At 44.8% G+C, this 23,980-nt stretch overlaps 1 protein-coding gene across 1 annotated transcript; it reads right to left on the bottom strand.

Moving 5' to 3' along the window:
* Positions 1-864: 864 nt before the first annotated feature.
* Positions 865-23,968, bottom strand: LOC140375885 (histone deacetylase 9-B-like). The gene is made up of 10 exons (XM_072461929.1): positions 23,696-23,968; positions 17,234-17,475; positions 16,713-16,872; positions 16,039-16,159; positions 15,795-15,916; positions 7,656-7,787; positions 2,372-2,613; positions 1,850-2,010; positions 1,177-1,305; positions 865-1,054 (listed from the first exon to the last, which is right to left on the bottom strand). Exons 1-10 carry the CDS (start codon positions 23,799-23,801, stop codon positions 865-867), a joined length of 1,605 nt encoding a protein of 534 aa, XP_072318030.1. The 5' UTR covers positions 23,802-23,968.
* Positions 23,969-23,980: the final 12 nt, after the last annotated feature.

Below are 23,980 nucleotides of genomic sequence, written 5' to 3' on the forward strand. Positions count from 1 at the left end.
ATGTTGTCCTGATGGCTCCATCAAACCCGGACCTGCAACATGCACTGGGACGGTTTGCAGCCGAGTGTGAAGCGGCTGGGATGAAAATCAGCACCTCCAAATCCGAGGCCATGGTTCTCGACCGGAAAAAGGTGGCTTGCCCTCTCGAGGTGGGTGGGGTGTCCTTGCCCCAAGTGGAGGAGTTTAAGTATCTCGGGGTCTTGTTCACGAGTGAGGGAAGGATGGAGCGTGAGATCGACAGGCGGATCGGTGCAGCGGCTGCAGTGATGCAGTCGCTGCATCGGACCGTTGTGGTGAAGAGGGAGCTGAGCCGAAAGGCAAAGCTCTCGATTTACCGGTCGGTCTACGTTCCTACCCTCACCTATGGTCATGAGCTTTGGGTAGTGACCGAAAGAACAAGATCGCGGATACAAGCGGTCGAAATGAGTTTCCTCCGCCGTGTGGCCAGGCGCTCCCTTAGAGATAAGGTGAGGAGCTCGGCCACACGGAGGGAGCTCGGAGTAGAGCCGCTGCTCCTCCACGTCGAGAGGAGCCAGCTGAGGTGGCTCGGGCATCTGTTCCGGATGCCTCCTGGGCGCCTCCCTCGGGAGGTGTTTCAGGCATGTCCCACCGGGAAGAGGCCCCGGGGAAGACCCAGGACACGCTGGAGAGACTATGTCTCTCGGCTGGCCTGGGAACGCCTCGGGATCCCCCCGGAGGAGTTAGAGGAAGTGTCTGGGGAGAAGGAAGTCTGGGAGTCCCTGCTCAGACTGCTGCCCCCGCGACCCGGCCCCGGATAAAGCGGCAGAAGATGGATGGATGGATAAATTGTGAACTTACTAATGCACCAAATGTGATCATGATTTTTTTTTTATCCATCTCTGTTTATTTCTGGATATAGTACTGTATGTCCTTGCGGTTGGAGGTATTTTTATACATGGAAAGAAGCAAACCTGTCTTTCTCAAGGGGAAGTCGTCCTTGCTCTCGATGGGCGATGGCAGCGTGTACTGGCAGGTGGGGGAGGTGCCGCCCGGAGGTGGAGAGCTTTGGTCAAGGGATGTGTGATGAGAGGACCTGGTACACATAAAAAGTACACATTATTTCATACTATAAGAATTGTTATGTATAAATACTGTTTAATGCCAATTGTATTAGTACAAAATATTTCTAATTTAACTTAATTGAGTGATACTTACATGTACCAGAGTTTTGGATGCTGAATGAAAAGGCTTCCTCCGTTGCTTAAAGGGTCCTTCGCCGTTTTATTCAACAGAAACTCTTGGAGTTTCTGTTTGACCTCTGTACTGGCCACTGCACCTGTGAGGCCAGTAGAGACAAACAGGGGGATTGGGGTTACCCTAAGGCAGACAAATCTTATCATCATATTTTAATGAACTTTGTGCATCATATTCCCTTTGCCTAGAAGTCTCCCCATATTCCCCTTGCTTCTTTATTTCAAAGCAGCTCAATCTCATGCGGAAACATTGCCCCCTTGTGGTGTGTTATATTGGTGGGCTGCTGTAGTGGAACTGCAGTGAGATGTTGTTTCCCACTGGGGGATTGCAGTTGCAGAACACAGTTTCAAATTACCCATCCTGACAAAGTCATAAATCTATTCTATTATTAGCTGTAAGGTAAAAACAGACCGAAACACTATACACAAAGTTATTTTCATCTATCATCTATCTTTTAAGATATCTTTTAAGAGAATTGTGAGTCTGCATGGCACCAAACAAAGTATTGTATAGCTTCTTTAGCATATTAAAGTGTAATTATCTCTGAATATTCAACAATAAAATCAAAATAATAGGAAGAGCAGAGCATGTTTGGACAGTGTAAGTGTGTGTGTGGTGCGGTGGTGAGCACTTACTCTCTCTGGAGCGCTCCTTGGCCCTCAGGCTCAGTGTGGACACATGCATCTCTCTGCGGTGGCGCTCCTGGTCCTTCTCCTGCTGGTTCTGCTGCTCCAGACGGCGCTCCTTCTCTGCCAGCTCCTGCTGCTGCTTCATGGTCTGCAGTTCCTGCTGGAGCTATACACAAAGGACAGTGTCAGAGACGTAAATACGAAACAAAGCATTTTATAGCAATTCTGCAGTCTACTGCACTATTTACTGCAGAGGACCACACTGCGCTCATCCGCGCAAACCAAGCCCCACTTATAATGTGCTGAGTGCTGAATACGTTAAAGGGCTTGAAAATTGGCTGAATACATTAGATTAAGTAAGTGCATTACCGGACATAGTTTCTTTCTATTGATTATTTTAAGTGTAAAAAAGCAGATGTACAGATTTGTGTATTGTTATATATCTTCTCTCTTTCCTTGACCAACGATAACTCTCCTGTCTTCTTATAATGTCCCTTTATTTGTGCATGTCTCTGCTGTGCTCAGACCTTGAGGTGCTCCTGGAGCTGGGCCTGGTGCTGTCGGCTCAGCTTCTCGTGCTGTTTCTGGAACTCGCTGATGAGGAGTTGCTTCTGGATCTGCTGCTGCTTCTGGATGAGCAGCAGCTCCTGCTGCAGCTGCCGCTCCCACAGACCCGGGTCTGATCCTGGACCTAACATCCTCAGCTCTGTGCGCAGGTCCAGGGGAGACAGGGGGTCCACCGACAGGGGGACGTCCGTCTTTATGTCCACTGTGGCACAGAAAGAAAGAGATAAAGGGTCAGGGAACCCAAATCTATGACATTTTGATATCTCCATAAACAAACAAAAGATCCCCCACATCCTCAACAGAGTCCGCTGGGTAAACCATAGCACACTGTTGACATTTGGCACAAAATATCAACATGGTCATTTCTGCTTCTTTAATCCTCACCTCGTGTTTACTAAATAAATACAAGAAACTTGACATGCAGACAATACACTTCACTTTGGCCCATGGGTCTGGACTTGTGAGCCGTATTCTGTGAACTTACGGTTTATAAAAGATTTTGATTATTTTCCAATCCAGGCAAAAGTGAGATTCAAAGTTTAGAGGGCATCCCCTTGGTCCCCTGATTCTATAAATAGCAGTTCACCAGAGAAAATTAATGGCCAGTACATGAAAGACAAAGCTAGTTTGTCTTCCTATTCCAGAGATGATCACTGATAAGGCAAAATGTTTGAGCTGTATCTCTGGTACTATCACCTCACTATATCACAAAGAACATTCATTTAGTAAATATCTAAATAATAATTTAAATCTAACATCTGACTGATCACAAGGTGGTGAGATTTGATCGCTGACTCCACAGTGATGTATTATTATCACAAAATGACATTCAAGAAAGGGAAAATTTTGTTTAGACTGCATAATTTCTGATTCATTTGAAGAACTTATGATTCCTGGAAGAGGCTTCATTTTACAGCATATATATATATATATATATATATATATATATATATATATATATATATATATATATATATATATATATATATATATATATATATATATATATATATATATATATATATATATATATATATATCACAAGCTTTAAAATATCACTATTCGTTTTATTAGTGAATAATAAATGTGCATTGCATTTAGAATTTGAAATAGTACTAAAGTGCCCTTCTTTTACAGTTCTGTGAGGTCCGCTGTCCACTGCCTGTGTGTTCTGCCCTAAAGCCTGTTTTTCATAGCCACCATTCCATGTGTATGCAGCGCTGATGATTATAAATAGCAACATAAAAGCAAGTGGCGCAATTCTGGTCTGTGACAACCCCCACGCCCTCTCTTTCTCTCTCGCTCTCTCTCTCTCTCTCGCTCTCCAGTCTTCGCCACCCTAACTTGTCGCTGCCATGACAACGCCTGCTACGTAATTATGTCTCCCCATCCCGCACACATCCCGTCTCACTGTGTGTCATCTCCTGCCTACAGTGGCACATGTTGACTCTTATATCAGTTCTTATCGAAGGCAAAAGGAGTCCCCCAGCAGGGAAAGACAAGAGAGACACAAAAGCCTGCTGACACAAGTCTACTTTTGTTGTGTTTTGATATGTTCAAAGAAGGAGAAGAGGCAGTCCTGCGCTCTGATTCTTTCTTTTTGTTCTAAAATAAGCTCCCATTGAACAACAGGGAGAGCACGCACCTGTAGCACGGACTCTTCCTCCTGACAGATCATATTAATCTTAGCGGGTGTAAGTGCTTTGACAAAGGACTATTTTTGCAAGTAGGGACCAATCTACAGTACAGTCAGACAGCCTCGCTTTCGGTTAATGGGCCTAAATATAGAAGAAGAAAAACACCTGCTGCTGACTGGGTGAATTCACTACTGTGATAACTAATTAATCTCATATTTCATTCTGTGCTCTGGCTGTGAGTGGCATTAAGAGTCACACTTTGATGAGGGCCCCTCGCTGAGCGTCGCAGTGGCAGCGGTTTAGAGCAGGATGGGGAAAAGGGTGAAGGCACGGAGAGGAAGGGCCAAGGGTGAGAGCTTAAGGCACCTTTGATAGCTGAGGCTCTAGAGACAACCGCAGCATGTGCCTGGTCTATTATTACAGTAGGTTGGCCATGTCCAAAAGAGTGACAATACTGCTATTTGGAACTCAATGTGAGAAAGACAAATAAAATATGTCTTTCTTGCTCAGCCTCCACCAGAACCAAAATATCCACACTTCTGATTTACTGTCACATAAAGTGTATTTTAAGTGAAGCGCACCCGTGTGCCACCTCAATATGAAATCTATGCCTCGTGTATGGTAAAAATATGCAGAGAATACGGAACCACCACCAGTAACCATGGCTAAATATAAGTGCTTTTCTGAGCAGGGGCTTAATATAGACAATGTGAGAAAGACTGTCACAGTTGTGAGGGCCGCCTGCTCAATTTAACACAGGCAAATATAAAGGCGCAGGGCTGTCTTTATGTAACATTCATTTTCAGGTCACTTTGGAAAATGAAATTGTAAAAGAACATATTATGTATCCCAGTGGTATTGTTATCTAATTGCCAGTGATTTGTGGTTCAAATTCAGATCTTTATTGTGAGCTGGGGAATGCGATCTAAATTCTACAACGATTAACTAGAATTTCTTTCCTACTATTATTCCAATAGAAAAGTGCACTGAGGTGTCTCCAGGCATAGGTAAGCCAAAGATTTATGAATGACAGTTCCCAAATTTTTTTTTAGCACCAGGGGGAGAAGAGTACCCTGCCCCATGCTTATCCACATTCCTCGCGTGGAGGTCCTGCCAAGAGAGGGGGCGAGGGTGGACTCACTCGTGACTCACGCAGACCTGCTGGGACTCCTGCTGCAGTAGCATCGCGAGCCAGCCTCTCAAAGTGTTTATTTCTATCACTGAGATGCCTCTCATTAGCTCTGCCGGCGGTCGCAGCGACAATCACAGCCTTAATTTGAGACGTCGGATCAGTGTCTGTTTTTTGCCTCCAGCCACATTAGCAGCATTCGCACACATTACCAACGACACCAGCATCACATGAGAGCAAGATGTAACATGTATATTTAGTCACCGCACGTGTGATAGAGGCTAAAAGACTTTGAGCGATCCATTTAAACCCGGTACCATGTAACTAATATAAAGAGGGTTTTATATATATAGTGCCACACAATATAACAAAATATTAACCAGCCAGTGCTTCACAGAGCAAGGTGCGAGATGGAGCCAAGAGCCAGTTATTTAAATATTTTTTATAATTGCACTTGTTGATGGGCGCTTCGCTATAAAAGGGAAATGCTGATTTTTTTAATTAGAGAAGTGCTTCTCGGTGGATGGCACATGTGAGCTCCATGTGAGCAACCTGCAGCATTGTGAGTTTGAATCCTGCTCTCGACAGTTTGCTGTAGTGTCCTTCCCCAGTCTCAGCCCCATTTCACGCTGCACTGTCCTGTCTAATAAATACTAAGGGCCAAAAAAATGCTTAAAAGAAAAAGAAAATGGGTCAAAGAATCTTAACACAACAGTTTGCAAACCAACACTATTAAAACGCAATACAAATGACTCAATTCATGCAAAGAAATGTTAAGAAACTTAGAACCTAACCTAACTTATGTTAGGTAGAACAATATAGTTAATCCATAACAATTTTCTAGAACTTGAGCAGTGTACTTCTGAAGTACATCTAGGTCAGTACAAAGCACATCTATTCTTATTGTGTTGCATAAAGCCACAGCCTGTGGCAAACCTGCTGTTTCCTATTTCACCTCATAAATCCTATAATTCGACAATGGCAAAGTGTGTTCTGAGTTCATGTGGATCACTGCAGAACAACTTGTTCCCCATTGGCTGTGATGTCTGCTTAAAAGGCTTTTATTCAGTGTGATGCTGACCACAGCTCATCAATTATCGGTGTATATATTATCAGTGACGCACCCAAGTGTTTCATACATAACAGCCCCAGCACAGTGTTTACTCCTTAAACATGTCGTATGTTGCATGGATTTGAAGCCAGTGGAGTTGGCAGCTGATCTATATTCCCTGTCTGACAGTATAAATAGCAGCAGAGATAGAGGAGATGTTTGAGGGCAAAAATAAGCTGATGCTGGGGACTGCAATGTGGCGCTGGATCTCTCATTAAGTGCCTGTTATTTTGAGCAGCTGGCATGTCTAAAGCAGGAAACAGGTCTTTATTTTTAAGACTCGGGCTCGTCCTTGTTGCAGCTGAGTTTGTTAACAAACAGGGCTGACTTTGAGTGGAGTCACCGAGAATGTACTGCTCTTAGACCTTATACCTCATCACATACTCAATGGAGTATGTGTACGTTTCTGCCTACATGTTTTTAGTTCAACAGAATGCAGTGTATTTTGTTCCAGTCAGTCAACTAGTAGTGAATGAATGAACGGGAAATTCTGCCTTGGCTTGTATCATTTAGGGTGCAGTGCCCAAAGTCTAAGAACCAACAAAGAGAATTAGTGGATACAAAATGTTGCTAGAATAATTATAATAGACTACATTTTGTTATTCTTCTTTTCATTTTTTTCATTTTTCTTTTTTTGCTTCATATTTTACTTGGTTGAAATATGATTCATCAATTCATGTGTGAATTGACAAAACATGAAGAAAACAGGAAAGAGTTCAAATGGAAAGGATAAAGGAAAGGCTGGTACTTTCTCATGTTGTATATATTGGGTTTCAGAATGATGAGAAATTAGGACAGTTGCCATAGCGATGAGCAATTAAAAAAATATAACTTGTCAAAATGTGACATTTATCTATGAAAAAGTCCCCAAAATGTTGCAGATACAACAGGAAGCTGAACGCCGTGAATAGCACTGAAGACTACAGTGGAATCCTTTAATGTCTTGTCAAACCCAGACTTGACCCTAATGCCACAGGCCAAAACAACAACAATCCTTTCCAGAAATGTGCACTCCACTGCCCCACTTGTCTGTACCATATGAACGTTCAGCTAATAAGAACTCATTGTCATTTAAAATCAGAGCCATGTGTTTCCATTGTATTCTGTCCCTTTAGCAACGAGCGCTCACATGAATAGAAGCAGATGAGAGGACTTGAAAGCTACTGTGTTATTATTGTCTGAAAGGTTGCTTGGCTTTCATGATATTTTACCTGTCACAAATGCATTGTGGGAGTAAAATATTTCAAATCAATACAAATAATATGGCTTCTTTTCTTCTCTTATGGGGATATGGTTAAGGGTGAGTGTGACATCATCTCAGTCTAATAAAATATCTTAAAACAACCAATAGTACAGTAGATTTGTACCCATTATCTCTAGGGCCCTCTTCTTGTACGGGGTCATGATGGTGCTGTCTCTTCGTTTTAGCATAGGGCTGCTCCTCCTCTCTGCTACTTTCTGCTTCAGTCTCGATCGTACCTTCAGGTTTGGCTCGGAGGCTGCAAGAAAAAATAAATAAAACATTAAAAAATTGTTTGTGCTGTGCCTTTTTATGGGGTCATCATGAAGGTCCAGCAGAGGATGTACTTCCTCCAGCAGCGGAGGAAAGCCAAGCTGCCGGTGCAGATGATGGTGCAGTTCTACACGGCCATCATTGAGTCCATCCTCACCATCACCATGTGGTACGCTGGAGCCACAGCCAGGGACAAACAGAGACTACAGCGCATAGTGCGCTCTGCTGAAAAGGTGATCAGCCACAGATTTCCATCTCTGCAGGATCTGTACGTCTCCAGGACTCTGGGACGAACAGGTCGGATCACAGCCGACCCTTCTCACCCTGCACACGGACTATTTGAGCCACTCCCCTCAGGCAGGAGGCCACGGTCCATCCAGACCAGAACCTCCTGCCACAAGAACAGTTTCTTTCCCTCTGCTGTTGGACTCATGAACAATTAACACCTGTTACACTATTATTCAACCAATACTATTCACGCACTGTTCACTTTCTGCACTATTTTCGACCATCTTCATTTTTATGTAAATATCTGTGTAAATACCAAGACAAGTTTATTTTTTATACTTTACTTAATTTTATTAGTCAATTCTTAATTTATGCATGCCACATTTGACTCTATAAACATTGCTATTATTATCATTTTATTATTCATTGTTTTATGTTGCACCTTAACGCCAAGACAAATTCTTATGTTTGCGAACTGTGTTCAATGACAATGGCAATAAACCTTTTCTGATTCTGAGTCAAGTAGCATATGTCATAAATAGTAAATCACAAATAAAGTAATCTAAATGAGAAGATACAATCAATCTTTTGCAAAAAAGCTATGTTGTCAGGTTTCAACTGTAATGATTTTAGGTTGAGTTACTTCCACCTCATCTGGACCAAATTAGGTCAAGCAACACACCAAGCTCTAAGGGAAATAGTCCGCTACCTGCCGCCCCGGTGACCACAGTCTGATACAGTAGCAACAGTTAAACTAACACAAAAACATGGCAGATGTTTCAAGCTCGCCCTGTGCCGCCTTCATCCTAATGCAAAACAGAGAGATCCCAAAACTCCAGCCTCACATGTGCACCGCAGCTCAGAGGCACAAATCAAGTCCATTGCTGTTGATAGAAGACTGGTGTAAGGCTTTTTGCAAAAACATGCAGTGCTTTAAAGTTGGCACTGACAGCTGACACTAATAACAAAAATACACTTTGATATTTGAACTACGTATATCTATCTTGAATTCAATAGAGGGACAAAAAAAGTGTTTGAATAGTAGAAAAGGATTTATTAATTTTTGTGACGAATTAACAAAGCAGGACTATGATGACTACTGGTAGTTCTGTCTTATTCATACGATGATTCTAGTAAGTTGAAAAGAAGCTAAAAGTACACCCAACATGATAGATATTACAATATTTGTTTTACTAGACTCCGTGTGCGTCAGTCTGTTCATTGTGACTGTGGCTCACTGGGTCAGCCTGGTGTGTCTTTTAGCCTTAAGAGACAGCCACGTTACACTGACACAAATACAAATAACACATAAGCTGCTATATTGACAGCAAGCCAACTTATATAAACATGTTACACAATGACCACCCGGATTGAAATATTTAGCTCAGATCAATAATTAAAAGCGTCTTTTATGTGATGAGTAGCACACACAGTGGTGAGAAATGGCGTTATGACGTGGGAGCGCTGCGGGGAGAGCAAAGCCCTGATAGGGGCACTCAGAGGGGGCCAGCTGCAGATGCTATTTCTGGCTTTTGTCAAAAGCAGCAGAACCCTGTTCCATAATACGTGGCGCAGCCCTTTAATCCTGGGGGTGTGAGGTAGATGAGAGTGAGTGAGAGAGGAAGACAGCAGGCAGGAGAGATAAATGCAGAGAAACACTGCAGGGAGTCCTATGAATCTGTTGCCTTGATTGCTTTCTATTTTTACACGCCGCTGCCACCAAGCTAAGCATCCCAATTGGTCGCCACGGGAACACTAGACCACAGCTTGAGAACAAACACTTTCTCACTGGTGTCTGTGGAAAAACGTCCCGAGAGTACCGTGCAACAGGAGGTAATGATGCCGCATACATGAGCCAACGCCAGGGTCACTTCACTCCAACTTCTCACTTAAAGAAAATATACAGGATGCCTGCTCTGCCGCATACATAAATCAACCTGCTTATTGTATTTGAAAGAGGTGCTGCAGGGCTTGTGCTTTGCAAGTAAATGTGTTACACTATCTCCGTATAATCAGAATTTTAAGCATGCTGTCAGAGTCAGAGCCGGGGCCCATTACACCCTGAACCTAGAGAGACGGATTCAAGGCAGAGTTAATCAAAGAACTGCTGCCTAGGAAAAATATATAAAATAACAAATTAAAAAGGCCAAATTTATGCACTCTACTTTAAGCCTCAATGACCAAAAATATACCCAAGCTGTTCTTTTGGTAGTTTTGTTACAATATGTGACTTTTTGGGGTGGGGATTATTATAAGTCTTCCGTGCACCTGCTGAATGTACACTTTTGGTAAGTGGGTCAACACCAGGCAAGGTGTTGCTACTTCTTAGTGTTAAGCTGCATCTATTCTTAGTACAGACTATTTTGTATCATGAGTCTTAAATCCAGTCTATTCTAGTTGGTGGAAGTGAAACAAAGAGGATATCAGCGTTCCAAGAAAACAGGCTAAGTAAAAATGGGTCACTTGGATAATTGTTTATTTAGGGCATTTAACTTTTAACAAGGACATTTTAAACATACAAAAGTATAATATCTAATATAATCTAATGTCTAAAATAAAATAAAAGTTGCAAATAAAGTTGATATGGAATAAAAAGAACAAAACTAGCTATGTGATCTCTAAGATGTAAGGTATATGATGGTATTTCTGCATTTTTACGTTTACTCTTCACTTTTTGACCAGGGCATTTACAGGGACATTTGCACTTTGGATGGATTTAAAAATGTGATCCATAAAAATATAAAGTAGAATCCAAAAATATTGAGATGACATTTTTTCTCATTATTGTCAAAGTTGAGTTACATAAATACATACACTTTTTGGGTTTGTTCTGGCAAAAATGTTTCAAAACCCTAATATTTCCCTGTCACTTGACCTCAGCCACATAAAGGTGCCATGGGGCCCCTCAGGCTGCAGAATCCACGGGACGTCTGCACTAGAGTCATCTCCCCTTCATTTGGAGAGTGCTATCTTTGCTTAAATAAACACTGCTGTCGAGGTCCATCCTGTCTGTGTGCCAGTCTTAGCAGTGCACCACCTGCCAATCAGCCGGCAGTGACAGCCCGGGCCCTCGGATACAACAGTACCTTTGTGCACGCCCCCTCCCCTCCTCGCGTGCCAAGCTCTCCCAGGACTTTAATGAAGACAGACAGGAAGTGGGGGAGGAAGACCAGAGCAGGAAATGACCACATATAGATTCAGGAATTCAAAGGGCCAAAGAAGTATAGGATTATCAGCGCGGCGGAGTTATAGGCCCAGGGAGCAGAGATGATTGAATGAAAGCATGAAAATGTGATGAATAGCAGAGAAGACTGAAACTTTATCCTCGAGGTATTTGTGGAAAGGTCTTTTAAGTGTATGAGGTCGAAGACAAACAATGCAGCCCTTAAAGACTAGTTTATTTCAGAAAACTGGCTATTTCACTGCAGACACACTGAAGAAATTATACTAAGCCTATTTGTCCCACATATACATAATATTTACAAGATACCTCTCAAATCGCAGCAAATAAATTCTGACTCAAACCTTCACTTCAGCCTCTAATCTGTACCCCAGCAACACACGGCTTGTTTTCACAAAGGTAATTTCTCTAGCTCTAAATTGCGTATATACACAACACGACAGGTCTATAGTTAAATATCTCACCACCTATAACTGCTTTTCAGTTTAATTAAAAGTGATACAGAAGGGGAAAGGTGCATAATGTAATTTGGTGACCTCATTGGGGAATTATGAAGTTTGGGGTTGGACTTGTGGTCATGCAAACCAAAAAGGTAGATCTTTTGCTTATTTGTCCAGCCAACAACTCAAATGGGCTCTCAAGAGTTTAAACCAACAAACATAGCTGCTTTTTGGTGTTTTGAAATATATTTCTAAAAGCACTGAGAAAAGGAATGCTGTTAATTGTGTCAACACCTTAAAAAAATATAATTATACCATGTGAGTCAAATTACTCTGTGCACATAAATCTAGAGCCCAGTTCAGAGGATAATTGCTCTAGAGTAATCCAAAGAGAAATATAGTTGTTGAGGCGACTGTTGTGTCGTGTGCCGGTCTTTAGGGAGGTTTAATGAAGAGCCTCAGGGTAATGAGCATGAGGCCAAAGGTCACTCTGAGCCTGACTGATGTCATTAGCAGGTCAGCTCCAATCTCAAGAAGCGCCTTTATTGCAAAGAGATGTCAGTCTGCAAGCCAATTTTACACTTTCATTTACTGCATGGAAAAACATCCTTCACTGTATTATAATTAAATATAAATTGTGAATATTTAATTGTGAACCTCTCCTTGAACCGACACCTTAACGTGGTGGAGGGGTTTGAGTGCCCGAATGATCCCGGGAGCTATGTTGTCGGGGGCTTCATGCCCCTGGTAGGGTCTCCCAAGGCAAACAGGTCCTAGGTGACGGGTCAGACAAAGATCGGTTCAGAAGCCTCTTATGATGACAACACGAACAAGGCAGTTTACGTCGCCCGGATCGGCGTCACCGGGGCCCCATCCTGGAGCCAGGCCTGGGATGGGTGCTCCATGGCGAGCGCCTGGTGGCCGGGTCTTACCCCACGGGGCCCGGCCGGGCACAGCCCGAAAGAGCGACGTGGGGCCGCCCTCCCGTGGGCCCACCACCCGCAGGAGGATCCATAAGGGGCCGGTGCAGAGAGATCTGGGCGGCAGTCGACGGCAGGGGCCTCGGCGACCAGATCTCCAGACACAGAGACTAACTCTGGGGACATGGAATGTCACCTCGCTGGGGGGGAAAGAGCCTGAGCTTGTGCGGGAGGTTGAGCGATACCGACTAGATATAGTCGGCCTCACCTCCACGCACAGTTTGGGCTCTGGAACCCATCTCCTCGAGAGGGGCTGGACGCTCCACTTCTCTGGTGTTGCCCGCGGGGAGAGGCGACGGGCTGGTGTGGGCTTGCTGATAGCCCCTCAGCTCAGCCGCCACGTGTTGGAGTTTACCCCGGTGAACGAGAGGGTCGCGTCCCTCCGCCTTCGGGTGGGGGACAGGTCTCTCACTGTTGTGGCGGCCTACGGGCCGAACAGCAGTGCAGAGTACCCGGCCTTCTTGGAGTCCTTGGGAGGGGTACTGGACAGTGCACCGACCGGGGACTCCGTTGTTCTACTGGGGGACTTCAACGCCCACGTGGGCAATGACAGTGACACCTGGAGAGGGGTGATCGGGAAGAACGGCTTCCCCGATCTGAACCCGAGCGGTGTTCAGTTATTGGACTTCTGTGCTAGCCACGGATTGTCCATAACGAACACCATGTTCAAGCACAAGGGTGTTCATCAGTGCACATGGCACCAGGACACCCTAGGCCGGAGGTCAATGATCGACTTTGTTGTCGTGTCATCAGACCTCCGGCCGCGTGTCTTGGACACTCGGGTGAAGAGAGGGGCAGAGTTGTCAACCGATCACCACCTGGTGGTGAGTTGGATCCGCTGGCGGAGGAGGAAGCCGGACAGACTTGGCAGACCCAAGCGCATTGTGAGGGTCTGTTGGGAACGTCTAGTGGAGCCCTCTGTCAGTAGGGTATTCAACTCGCACCTCCGGGAGAGCTTCTCCCATGTCCCGGGGGAGGCTGGGGACATTGAGTCCGAGTGGACCATGTTCTCCGCCTCCATTGTTGATGCGGCTGCGCGGAGCTGTGGTCGCAAGGTCTCCGGTGCCTGTCGTGGCGGCAACCCCCGAACCCGGTGGTGGACACCGGAAGTAAGGGATGCCGTCAGACTGAAGAAGGAGGCCTATCAGGCCACTCTGGCTTGTAGGTCTCCGGAGGTCATCGAGGGGTATCGGCAGGCCAAGCGAGCCGCGGCTCGTGCTGTCGCAGAGGCAAAAACCTGGGCCTGGGAGGAGTTCGGGGAGGCCATGGAGGAGGACTATCGGTCGGCACCAAAGAAATTCTGGCAAACCGTCCGGCGCCTCAGGAGGGGGAAGCAGTGTCTCACCAACACCGTTTACGGTGCGGGTGGAGGCCTGCTGACCTCGACTGGGGATGTCGTCGGACGGTGGAAGGAATACTTTGAGGATCTCCTTAATCCCTCAGTCACGTCTTCCGAAGAGGAAGTAGAGACCGGGGACTCGGAGGCTGGCTCATCCATCACCCAAGCTGAAGTCACTGAGGTTGTTCGCAAACTCCTCGGTGGCAGGGCTCCGGGGGTGGATGAGATCCGCCCTGAGTACCTAAAGTATCTGGATGTTGTAGGACTGTCTTGGTTGACACGTCTCTGCAACATCGCGTGGCGTTCGGGGACCGTGCCTCTGGACTGGCAGACCGGGGTGGTGGTCCCTCTGTTCAAGAAGGGGGACCGGAGGGTGTGTTCCAACTACAGAGGGATCACACTCCTCAGCCTCCCAGGTAAGGTCTATTCCAAGGTACTGGAGAGGAGAATCCGACCGATAGTCGAACCTCGGATTCAGGAGGAGCAGAGTGGTTTTCGTCCCGGTCGTGGAACACTGGACCAGCTCTATACCCTCCATCGGGTGCTCGAGGGTTCATGGGAGTTTGCCCAACCAGTCTACATGTGCTTTGTGGATCTGGAGAAGGCTTTCGACCGTGTCCCTCGGGGTGTCCTTTGGGGGGTGCTTCGGGAGTACGGGGTCCGGGGCCCTTTGCTCAGGGCTGTCCGGTCCCTGTATGACCGGAGCAGGAGCTGTGTTCGCATTGCCGGCAGTAAGTCAGACCTGTTCCTAGTGCATGTTGGACTCCGCCAGGGCTGCCCTTTGTCACCGGTTCTGTTCATAATTTTTATGGACAGAATTTCTAGGCGCAGTCAGGGGTCGGAGGGTGTCTGGTTTGGGGACCACAGGGTCTCATCTCTGCTGTTTGCAGACGATGTTGTCCTGATGGCTCCATCAAACCCGGACCTGCAACATGCACTGGGACGGTTTGCAGCCGAGTGTGAAGCGGCTGGGATGAAAATCAGCACCTCCAAATCCGAGGCCATGGTTCTCGACCGGAAAAAGGTGGCTTGCCCTCTCGAGGTGGGTGGGGTGTCCTTGCCCCAAGTGGAGGAGTTTAAGTATCTCGGGGTCTTGTTCACGAGTGAGGGAAGGATGGAGCGTGAGATCGACAGGCGGATCGGTGCAGCGGCTGCAGTGATGCAGTCGCTGCATCGGACCGTTGTGGTGAAGAGGGAGCTGAGCCGAAAGGCAAAGCTCTCGATTTACCGGTCGGTCTACGTTCCTACCCTCACCTATGGTCATGAGCTTTGGGTAGTGACCGAAAGAACAAGATCGCGGATACAAGCGGTCGAAATGAGTTTCCTCCGCCGTGTGGCCAGGCGCTCCCTTAGAGATAAGGTGAGGAGCTCGGCCACACGGAGGGAGCTCGGAGTAGAGCCGCTGCTCCTCCACGTCGAGAGGAGCCAGCTGAGGTGGCTCGGGCATCTGTTCCGGATGCCTCCTGGGCGCCTCCCTCGGGAGGTGTTTCAGGCATGTCCCACCGGGAAGAGGCCCCGGGGAAGACCCAGGACACGCTGGAGAGACTATGTCTCTCGGCTGGCCTGGGAACGCCTCGGGATCCCCCCGGAGGAGTTAGAGGAAGTGTCTGGGGAGAAGGAAGTCTGGGAGTCCCTGCTCAGACTGCTGCCCCCGCGACCCGGCCCCGGATAAAGCGGCAGAAGATGGATGGATGGATAAATTGTGAACTTACTAATGCACCAAATGTGATCATGATTTTTTTTTTATCCATCTCTGTTTATTTCTGGATATAGTACTGTATGTCCTTGCGGTTGGAGGTATTTTTATACATGGAAAGAAGCAAACCTGTCTTTCTCAAGGGGAAGTCGTCCTTGCTCTCGATGGGCGATGGCAGCGTGTACTGGCAGGTGGGGGAGGTGCCGCCCGGAGGTGGAGAGCTTTGGTCAAGGGATGTGTGATGAGAGGACCTGGTACACATAAAAAGTACACATTATTTCATACTATAAGAATTGTTATGTATAAATACTGTTTAATGCCAATTGTATTAGTACAAAATATTTCTAATTTAACTTAATTGAGTGATACTTACATGTACCAGAGTTTTGGATGCTGAATGAAAAGGCTTCCTCCGTTGCTTAAAGGGTCCTTCGCCGTTTTATTCAACAGAAACTCTTGGAGTTTCTGTTTGACCTCTGTACTGGCCACTGCACCTGTGAGGCCAGTAGAGACAAACAGGGGGATTGGGGTTACCCTAAGGCAGACAAATCTTATCATCATATTTTAATGAACTTTGTGCATCATATTCCCTTTGCCTAGAAGTCTCCCCATATTCCCCTTGCTTCTTTATTTCAAAGCAGCTCAATCTCATGCGGAAACATTGCCCCCTTGTGGTGTGTTATATTGGTGGGCTGCTGTAGTGGAACTGCAGTGAGATGTTGTTTCCCACTGGGGGATTGCAGTTGCAGAACACAGTTTCAAATTACCCATCCTGACAAAGTCATAAATCTATTCTATTATTAGCTGTAAGGTAAAAACAGACCGAAACACTATACACAAAGTTATTTTCATCTATCATCTATCTTTTAAGATATCTTTTAAGAGAATTGTGAGTCTGCATGGCACCAAACAAAGTATTGTATAGCTTCTTTAGCATATTAAAGTGTAATTATCTCTGAATATTCAACAATAAAATCAAAATAATAGGAAGAGCAGAGCATGTTTGGACAGTGTAAGTGTGTGTGTGGTGCGGTGGTGAGCACTTACTCTCTCTGGAGCGCTCCTTGGCCCTCAGGCTCAGTGTGGACACATGCATCTCTCTGCGGTGGCGCTCCTGGTCCTTCTCCTGCTGGTTCTGCTGCTCCAGACGGCGCTCCTTCTCTGCCAGCTCCTGCTGCTGCTTCATGGTCTGCAGTTCCTGCTGGAGCTATACACAAAGGACAGTGTCAGAGACGTAAATACGAAACAAAGCATTTTATAGCAATTCTGCAGTCTACTGCACTATTTACTGCAGAGGACCACACTGCGCTCATCCGCGCAAACCAAGCCCCACTTATAATGTGCTGAGTGCTGAATACGTTAAAGGGCTTGAAAATTGGCTGAATACATTAGATTAAGTAAGTGCATTACCGGACATAGTTTCTTTCTATTGATTATTTTAAGTGTAAAAAAGCAGATGTACAGATTTGTGTATTGTTATATATCTTCTCTCTTTCCTTGACCAACGATAACTCTCCTGTCTTCTTATAATGTCCCTTTATTTGTGCATGTCTCTGCTGTGCTCAGACCTTGAGGTGCTCCTGGAGCTGGGCCTGGTGCTGTCGGCTCAGCTTCTCGTGCTGTTTCTGGAACTCGCTGATGAGGAGTTGCTTCTGGATCTGCTGCTGCTTCTGGATGAGCAGCAGCTCCTGCTGCAGCTGCCGCTCCCACAGACCCGGGTCTGATCCTGGACCTAACATCCTCAGCTCTGTGCGCAGGTCCAGGGGAGACAGGGGGTCCACCGACAGGGGGACGTCCGTCTTTATGTCCACTGTGGCACAGAAAGAAAGAGATAAAGGGTCAGGGAACCCAAATCTATGACATTTTGATATCTCCATAAACAAACAAAAGATCCCCCACATCCTCAACAGAGTCCGCTGGGTAAACCATAGCACACTGTTGACATTTGGCACAAAATATCAACATGGTCATTTCTGCTTCTTTAATCCTCACCTCGTGTTTACTAAATAAATACAAGAAACTTGACATGCAGACAATACACTTCACTTTGGCCCATGGGTCTGGACTTGTGAGCCGTATTCTGTGAACTTACGGTTTATAAAAGATTTTGATTATTTTCCAATCCAGGCAAAAGTGAGATTCAAAGTTTAGAGGGCATCCCCTTGGTCCCCTGATTCTATAAATAGCAGTTCACCAGAGAAAATTAATGGCCAGTACATGAAAGACAAAGCTAGTTTGTCTTCCTATTCCAGAGATGATCACTGATAAGGCAAAATGTTTGAGCTGTATCTCTGGTACTATCACCTCACTATATCACAAAGAACATTCATTTAGTAAATATCTAAATAATAATTTAAATCTAACATCTGACTGATCACAAGGTGGTGAGATTTGATCGCTGACTCCACAGTGATGTATTATTATCACAAAATGACATTCAAGAAAGGGAAAATTTTGTTTAGACTGCATAATTTCTGATTCATTTGAAGAACTTATGATTCCTGGAAGAGGCTTCATTTTACAGCATATATATATATATATATATATATATATATATATATATATATATATATATATATATATATATATATATATATATATATATATATATATATATATATATATATATATATATATATATATATATATATCACAAGCTTTAAAATATCACTATTCGTTTTATTAGTGAATAATAAATGTGCATTGCATTTAGAATTTGAAATAGTACTAAAGTGCCCTTCTTTTACAGTTCTGTGAGGTCCGCTGTCCACTGCCTGTGTGTTCTGCCCTAAAGCCTGTTTTTCATAGCCACCATTCCATGTGTATGCAGCGCTGATGATTATAAATAGCAACATAAAAGCAAGTGGCGCAATTCTGGTCTGTGACAACCCCCACGCCCTCTCTTTCTCTCTCGCTCTCTCTCTCTCTCTCGCTCTCCAGTCTTCGCCACCCTAACTTGTCGCTGCCATGACAACGCCTGCTACGTAATTATGTCTCCCCATCCCGCACACATCCCGTCTCACTGTGTGTCATCTCCTGCCTACAGTGGCACATGTTGACTCTTATATCAGTTCTTATCGAAGGCAAAAGGAGTCCCCCAGCAGGGAAAGACAAGAGAGACACAAAAGCCTGCTGACACAAGTCTACTTTTGTTGTGTTTTGATATGTTCAAAGAAGGAGAAGAGGCAGTCCTGCGCTCTGATTCTTTCTTTTTGTTCTAAAATAAGCTCCCATTGAACAACAGGGAGAGCACGCACCTGTAGCACGGACTCTTCCTCCTGACAGATCATATTAATCTTAGCGGGTGTAAGTGCTTTGACAAAGGACTATTTTTGCAAGTAGGGACCAATCTACAGTACAGTCAGACAGCCTCGCTTTCGGTTAATGGGCCTAAATATAGAAGAAGAAAAACACCTGCTGCTGACTGGGTGAATTCACTACTGTGATAACTAATTAATCTCATATTTCATTCTGTGCTCTGGCTGTGAGTGGCATTAAGAGTCACACTTTGATGAGGGCCCCTCGCTGAGCGTCGCAGTGGCAGCGGTTTAGAGCAGGATGGGGAAAAGGGTGAAGGCACGGAGAGGAAGGGCCAAGGGTGAGAGCTTAAGGCACCTTTGATAGCTGAGGCTCTAGAGACAACCGCAGCATGTGCCTGGTCTATTATTACAGTAGGTTGGCCATGTCCAAAAGAGTGACAATACTGCTATTTGGAACTCAATGTGAGAAAGACAAATAAAATATGTCTTTCTTGCTCAGCCTCCACCAGAACCAAAATATCCACACTTCTGATTTACTGTCACATAAAGTGTATTTTAAGTGAAGCGCACCCGTGTGCCACCTCAATATGAAATCTATGCCTCGTGTATGGTAAAAATATGCAGAGAATACGGAACCACCACCAGTAACCATGGCTAAATATAAGTGCTTTTCTGAGCAGGGGCTTAATATAGACAATGTGAGAAAGACTGTCACAGTTGTGAGGGCCGCCTGCTCAATTTAACACAGGCAAATATAAAGGCGCAGGGCTGTCTTTATGTAACATTCATTTTCAGGTCACTTTGGAAAATGAAATTGTAAAAGAACATATTATGTATCCCAGTGGTATTGTTATCTAATTGCCAGTGATTTGTGGTTCAAATTCAGATCTTTATTGTGAGCTGGGGAATGCGATCTAAATTCTACAACGATTAACTAGAATTTCTTTCCTACTATTATTCCAATAGAAAAGTGCACTGAGGTGTCTCCAGGCATAGGTAAGCCAAAGATTTATGAATGACAGTTCCCAAATTTTTTTTTAGCACCAGGGGGAGAAGAGTACCCTGCCCCATGCTTATCCACATTCCTCGCGTGGAGGTCCTGCCAAGAGAGGGGGCGAGGGTGGACTCACTCGTGACTCACGCAGACCTGCTGGGACTCCTGCTGCAGTAGCATCGCGAGCCAGCCTCTCAAAGTGTTTATTTCTATCACTGAGATGCCTCTCATTAGCTCTGCCGGCGGTCGCAGCGACAATCACAGCCTTAATTTGAGACGTCGGATCAGTGTCTGTTTTTTGCCTCCAGCCACATTAGCAGCATTCGCACACATTACCAACGACACCAGCATCACATGAGAGCAAGATGTAACATGTATATTTAGTCACCGCACGTGTGATAGAGGCTAAAAGACTTTGAGCGATCCATTTAAACCCGGTACCATGTAACTAATATAAAGAGGGTTTTATATATATAGTGCCACACAATATAACAAAATATTAACCAGCCAGTGCTTCACAGAGCAAGGTGCGAGATGGAGCCAAGAGCCAGTTATTTAAATATTTTTTATAATTGCACTTGTTGATGGGCGCTTCGCTATAAAAGGGAAATGCTGATTTTTTTAATTAGAGAAGTGCTTCTCGGTGGATGGCACATGTGAGCTCCATGTGAGCAACCTGCAGCATTGTGAGTTTGAATCCTGCTCTCGACAGTTTGCTGTAGTGTCCTTCCCCAGTCTCAGCCCCATTTCACGCTGCACTGTCCTGTCTAATAAATACTAAGGGCCAAAAAAATGCTTAAAAGAAAAAGAAAATGGGTCAAAGAATCTTAACACAACAGTTTGCAAACCAACACTATTAAAACGCAATACAAATGACTCAATTCATGCAAAGAAATGTTAAGAAACTTAGAACCTAACCTAACTTATGTTAGGTAGAACAATATAGTTAATCCATAACAATTTTCTAGAACTTGAGCAGTGTACTTCTGAAGTACATCTAGGTCAGTACAAAGCACATCTATTCTTATTGTGTTGCATAAAGCCACAGCCTGTGGCAAACCTGCTGTTTCCTATTTCACCTCATAAATCCTATAATTCGACAATGGCAAAGTGTGTTCTGAGTTCATGTGGATCACTGCAGAACAACTTGTTCCCCATTGGCTGTGATGTCTGCTTAAAAGGCTTTTATTCAGTGTGATGCTGACCACAGCTCATCAATTATCGGTGTATATATTATCAGTGACGCACCCAAGTGTTTCATACATAACAGCCCCAGCACAGTGTTTACTCCTTAAACATGTCGTATGTTGCATGGATTTGAAGCCAGTGGAGTTGGCAGCTGATCTATATTCCCTGTCTGACAGTATAAATAGCAGCAGAGATAGAGGAGATGTTTGAGGGCAAAAATAAGCTGATGCTGGGGACTGCAATGTGGCGCTGGATCTCTCATTAAGTGCCTGTTATTTTGAGCAGCTGGCATGTCTAAAGCAGGAAACAGGTCTTTATTTTTAAGACTCGGGCTCGTCCTTGTTGCAGCTGAGTTTGTTAACAAACAGGGCTGACTTTGAGTGGAGTCACCGAGAATGTACTGCTCTTAGACCTTATACCTCATCACATACTCAATGGAGTATGTGTACGTTTCTGCCTACATGTTTTTAGTTCAACAGAATGCAGTGTATTTTGTTCCAGTCAGTCAACTAGTAGTGAATGAATGAACGGGAAATTCTGCCTTGGCTTGTATCATTTAGGGTGCAGTGCCCAAAGTCTAAGAACCAACAAAGAGAATTAGTGGATACAAAATGTTGCTAGAATAATTATAATAGACTACATTTTGTTATTCTTCTTTTCATTTTTTTCATTTTTCTTTTTTTGCTTCATATTTTACTTGGTTGAAATATGATTCATCAATTCATGTGTGAATTGACAAAACATGAAGAAAACAGGAAAGAGTTCAAATGGAAAGGATAAAGGAAAGGCTGGTACTTTCTCATGTTGTATATATTGGGTTTCAGAATGATGAGAAATTAGGACAGTTGCCATAGCGATGAGCAATTAAAAAAATATAACTTGTCAAAATGTGACATTTATCTATGAAAAAGTCCCCAAAATGTTGCAGATACAACAGGAAGCTGAACGCCGTGAATAGCACTGAAGACTACAGTGGAATCCTTTAATGTCTTGTCAAACCCAGACTTGACCCTAATGCCACAGGCCAAAACAACAACAATCCTTTCCAGAAATGTGCACTCCACTGCCCCACTTGTCTGTACCATATGAACGTTCAGCTAATAAGAACTCATTGTCATTTAAAATCAGAGCCATGTGTTTCCATTGTATTCTGTCCCTTTAGCAACGAGCGCTCACATGAATAGAAGCAGATGAGAGGACTTGAAAGCTACTGTGTTATTATTGTCTGAAAGGTTGCTTGGCTTTCATGATATTTTACCTGTCACAAATGCATTGTGGGAGTAAATTAACAAGCAAGCCAATGTGAGAAGTGTTTGAACAGAACTTTGATGACAGAAATGATAAAGAACAAATACAAATGAATGCAGACCTATTGCACTTGGGGCGCTGTAGTGTTTTAAAAATGTCAAGAACTTCGAACCGCTTCAGTCATATGTTGATGGAGGCTGTCTACTCTGGCAACAGCATCAAAATAACAACCGACACACAAAAAGAGGGATATTTTGAGCTCGGCAATATTAGTCACCATCAAATGACTTACTATAACGTGGAAAAGACAAATTAGACTGACAAACAGCAGAAAGAGCCTCTAAAAATATCTGTTCCAAACCACTGTTATAGCGGGACGTGCCAAGATGGAATGATAACGCACACATGCCTAATCTTAGCAGGCTAATGCCATAAGCTGAAAATAACTCACCTAAGAATAGCTGACCCACAGAATACGCAAGGAGCCTCAATTCACTGTGCACTTCTTTGTATCTGTTGTTTAGCTCAGAAGAGACAAATACAAGATCTTTCTTCGCTAAAGGCTACACACGGGGACAGTTCCTTCTCAAGGCAGTGCTATTTTAATTCCAAACGTCCAATGTGAAGTTGTTTACATACTGAAGTGAAGGGTCAAAGGGCACGATGCATTTTCCCATCCAGATCTCATATGTCTACTTTCTGTTTGTTCCCAAAAATCCACATGACTTGTTGTCTATTCAAAACCAGACTTCTCCTGAAGACTATATATAACAGGTTTGTCAATAGCCGGTAACAAAAACCTAACCAAATGAAGCATGACTCACGTTTAGTCAATAAACAGTGCCTCGTCACCCGTCACTCTGATGTCACCCGCTTTCAATGCAATTCCAGAATAGCACAGACAATGAGTTACTGTGGCAATATCATACCACTGTTGAGTTTTAGTTTCTCAGTTGAAGGTTTTTTCCCCCTCCCGCTTCCTGAAAAGTGTCAGACCAGCCTTCGCACAACACGAGCGCAACATCCCCAAAAGTGGAAAAGCTCAACGCTAGAAAACACACTGCTTAAAAGGTGTCAAGAGCAACACTCTGCAGCCAAACACATACAACTAACAAGACCAGAGCTGGTACAAACAGTAAATACCTTGAAACGAAGGAGCAGCGTCAGTCCCTACCGCCCTGCCACTGCCGCGACTACTGAGAATCTTTGAGTTGGGAATGAGAGAGCGAAAAGAGTTGAGAGGGAGAGCGAGGGGGCAAGAGGGGGGAGAGAGGAGGCTGACGGGATGGAGGAGAAGGATGTCCGTGCGCCCGTCCCGAGTGCGCGCTCGCTTCCCTCACCTGAGTTGTTCACGTTGTGCATCTTGCCGCTGGGGATCTGCTGGTGGTAGCGCCTGCCGTCTGCTGTGGAGAAACTCGACTCGCCCTCGTAAATCGTCTGCAGCATAGTCCACTCAGCGCTCAGGTCTTCATCGCAAGCCGTAGTGTTGCTTCCTGTCACCAGAAGAGCCACCCCTTCCCTTCCCTTCAGCCGCTCTCTCTGGGGAAGCGACCAAGACAACAGGCTCTCTCTCTCTCTCTCTCTCTGTGTCCAACGCACACACTTTGCCGTCCCCTGTCCTTCTC

The sequence above is a fragment of the Eucyclogobius newberryi genome, unplaced genomic scaffold, assembly GCF_026437365.1.
Source record: "Eucyclogobius newberryi isolate DKJ021-1_F unplaced genomic scaffold, fEucNew1.0.hap1 SCAF_342, whole genome shotgun sequence".
Classification (NCBI taxonomy): domain Eukaryota; kingdom Metazoa; phylum Chordata; class Actinopteri; order Gobiiformes; family Gobiidae; genus Eucyclogobius; species Eucyclogobius newberryi.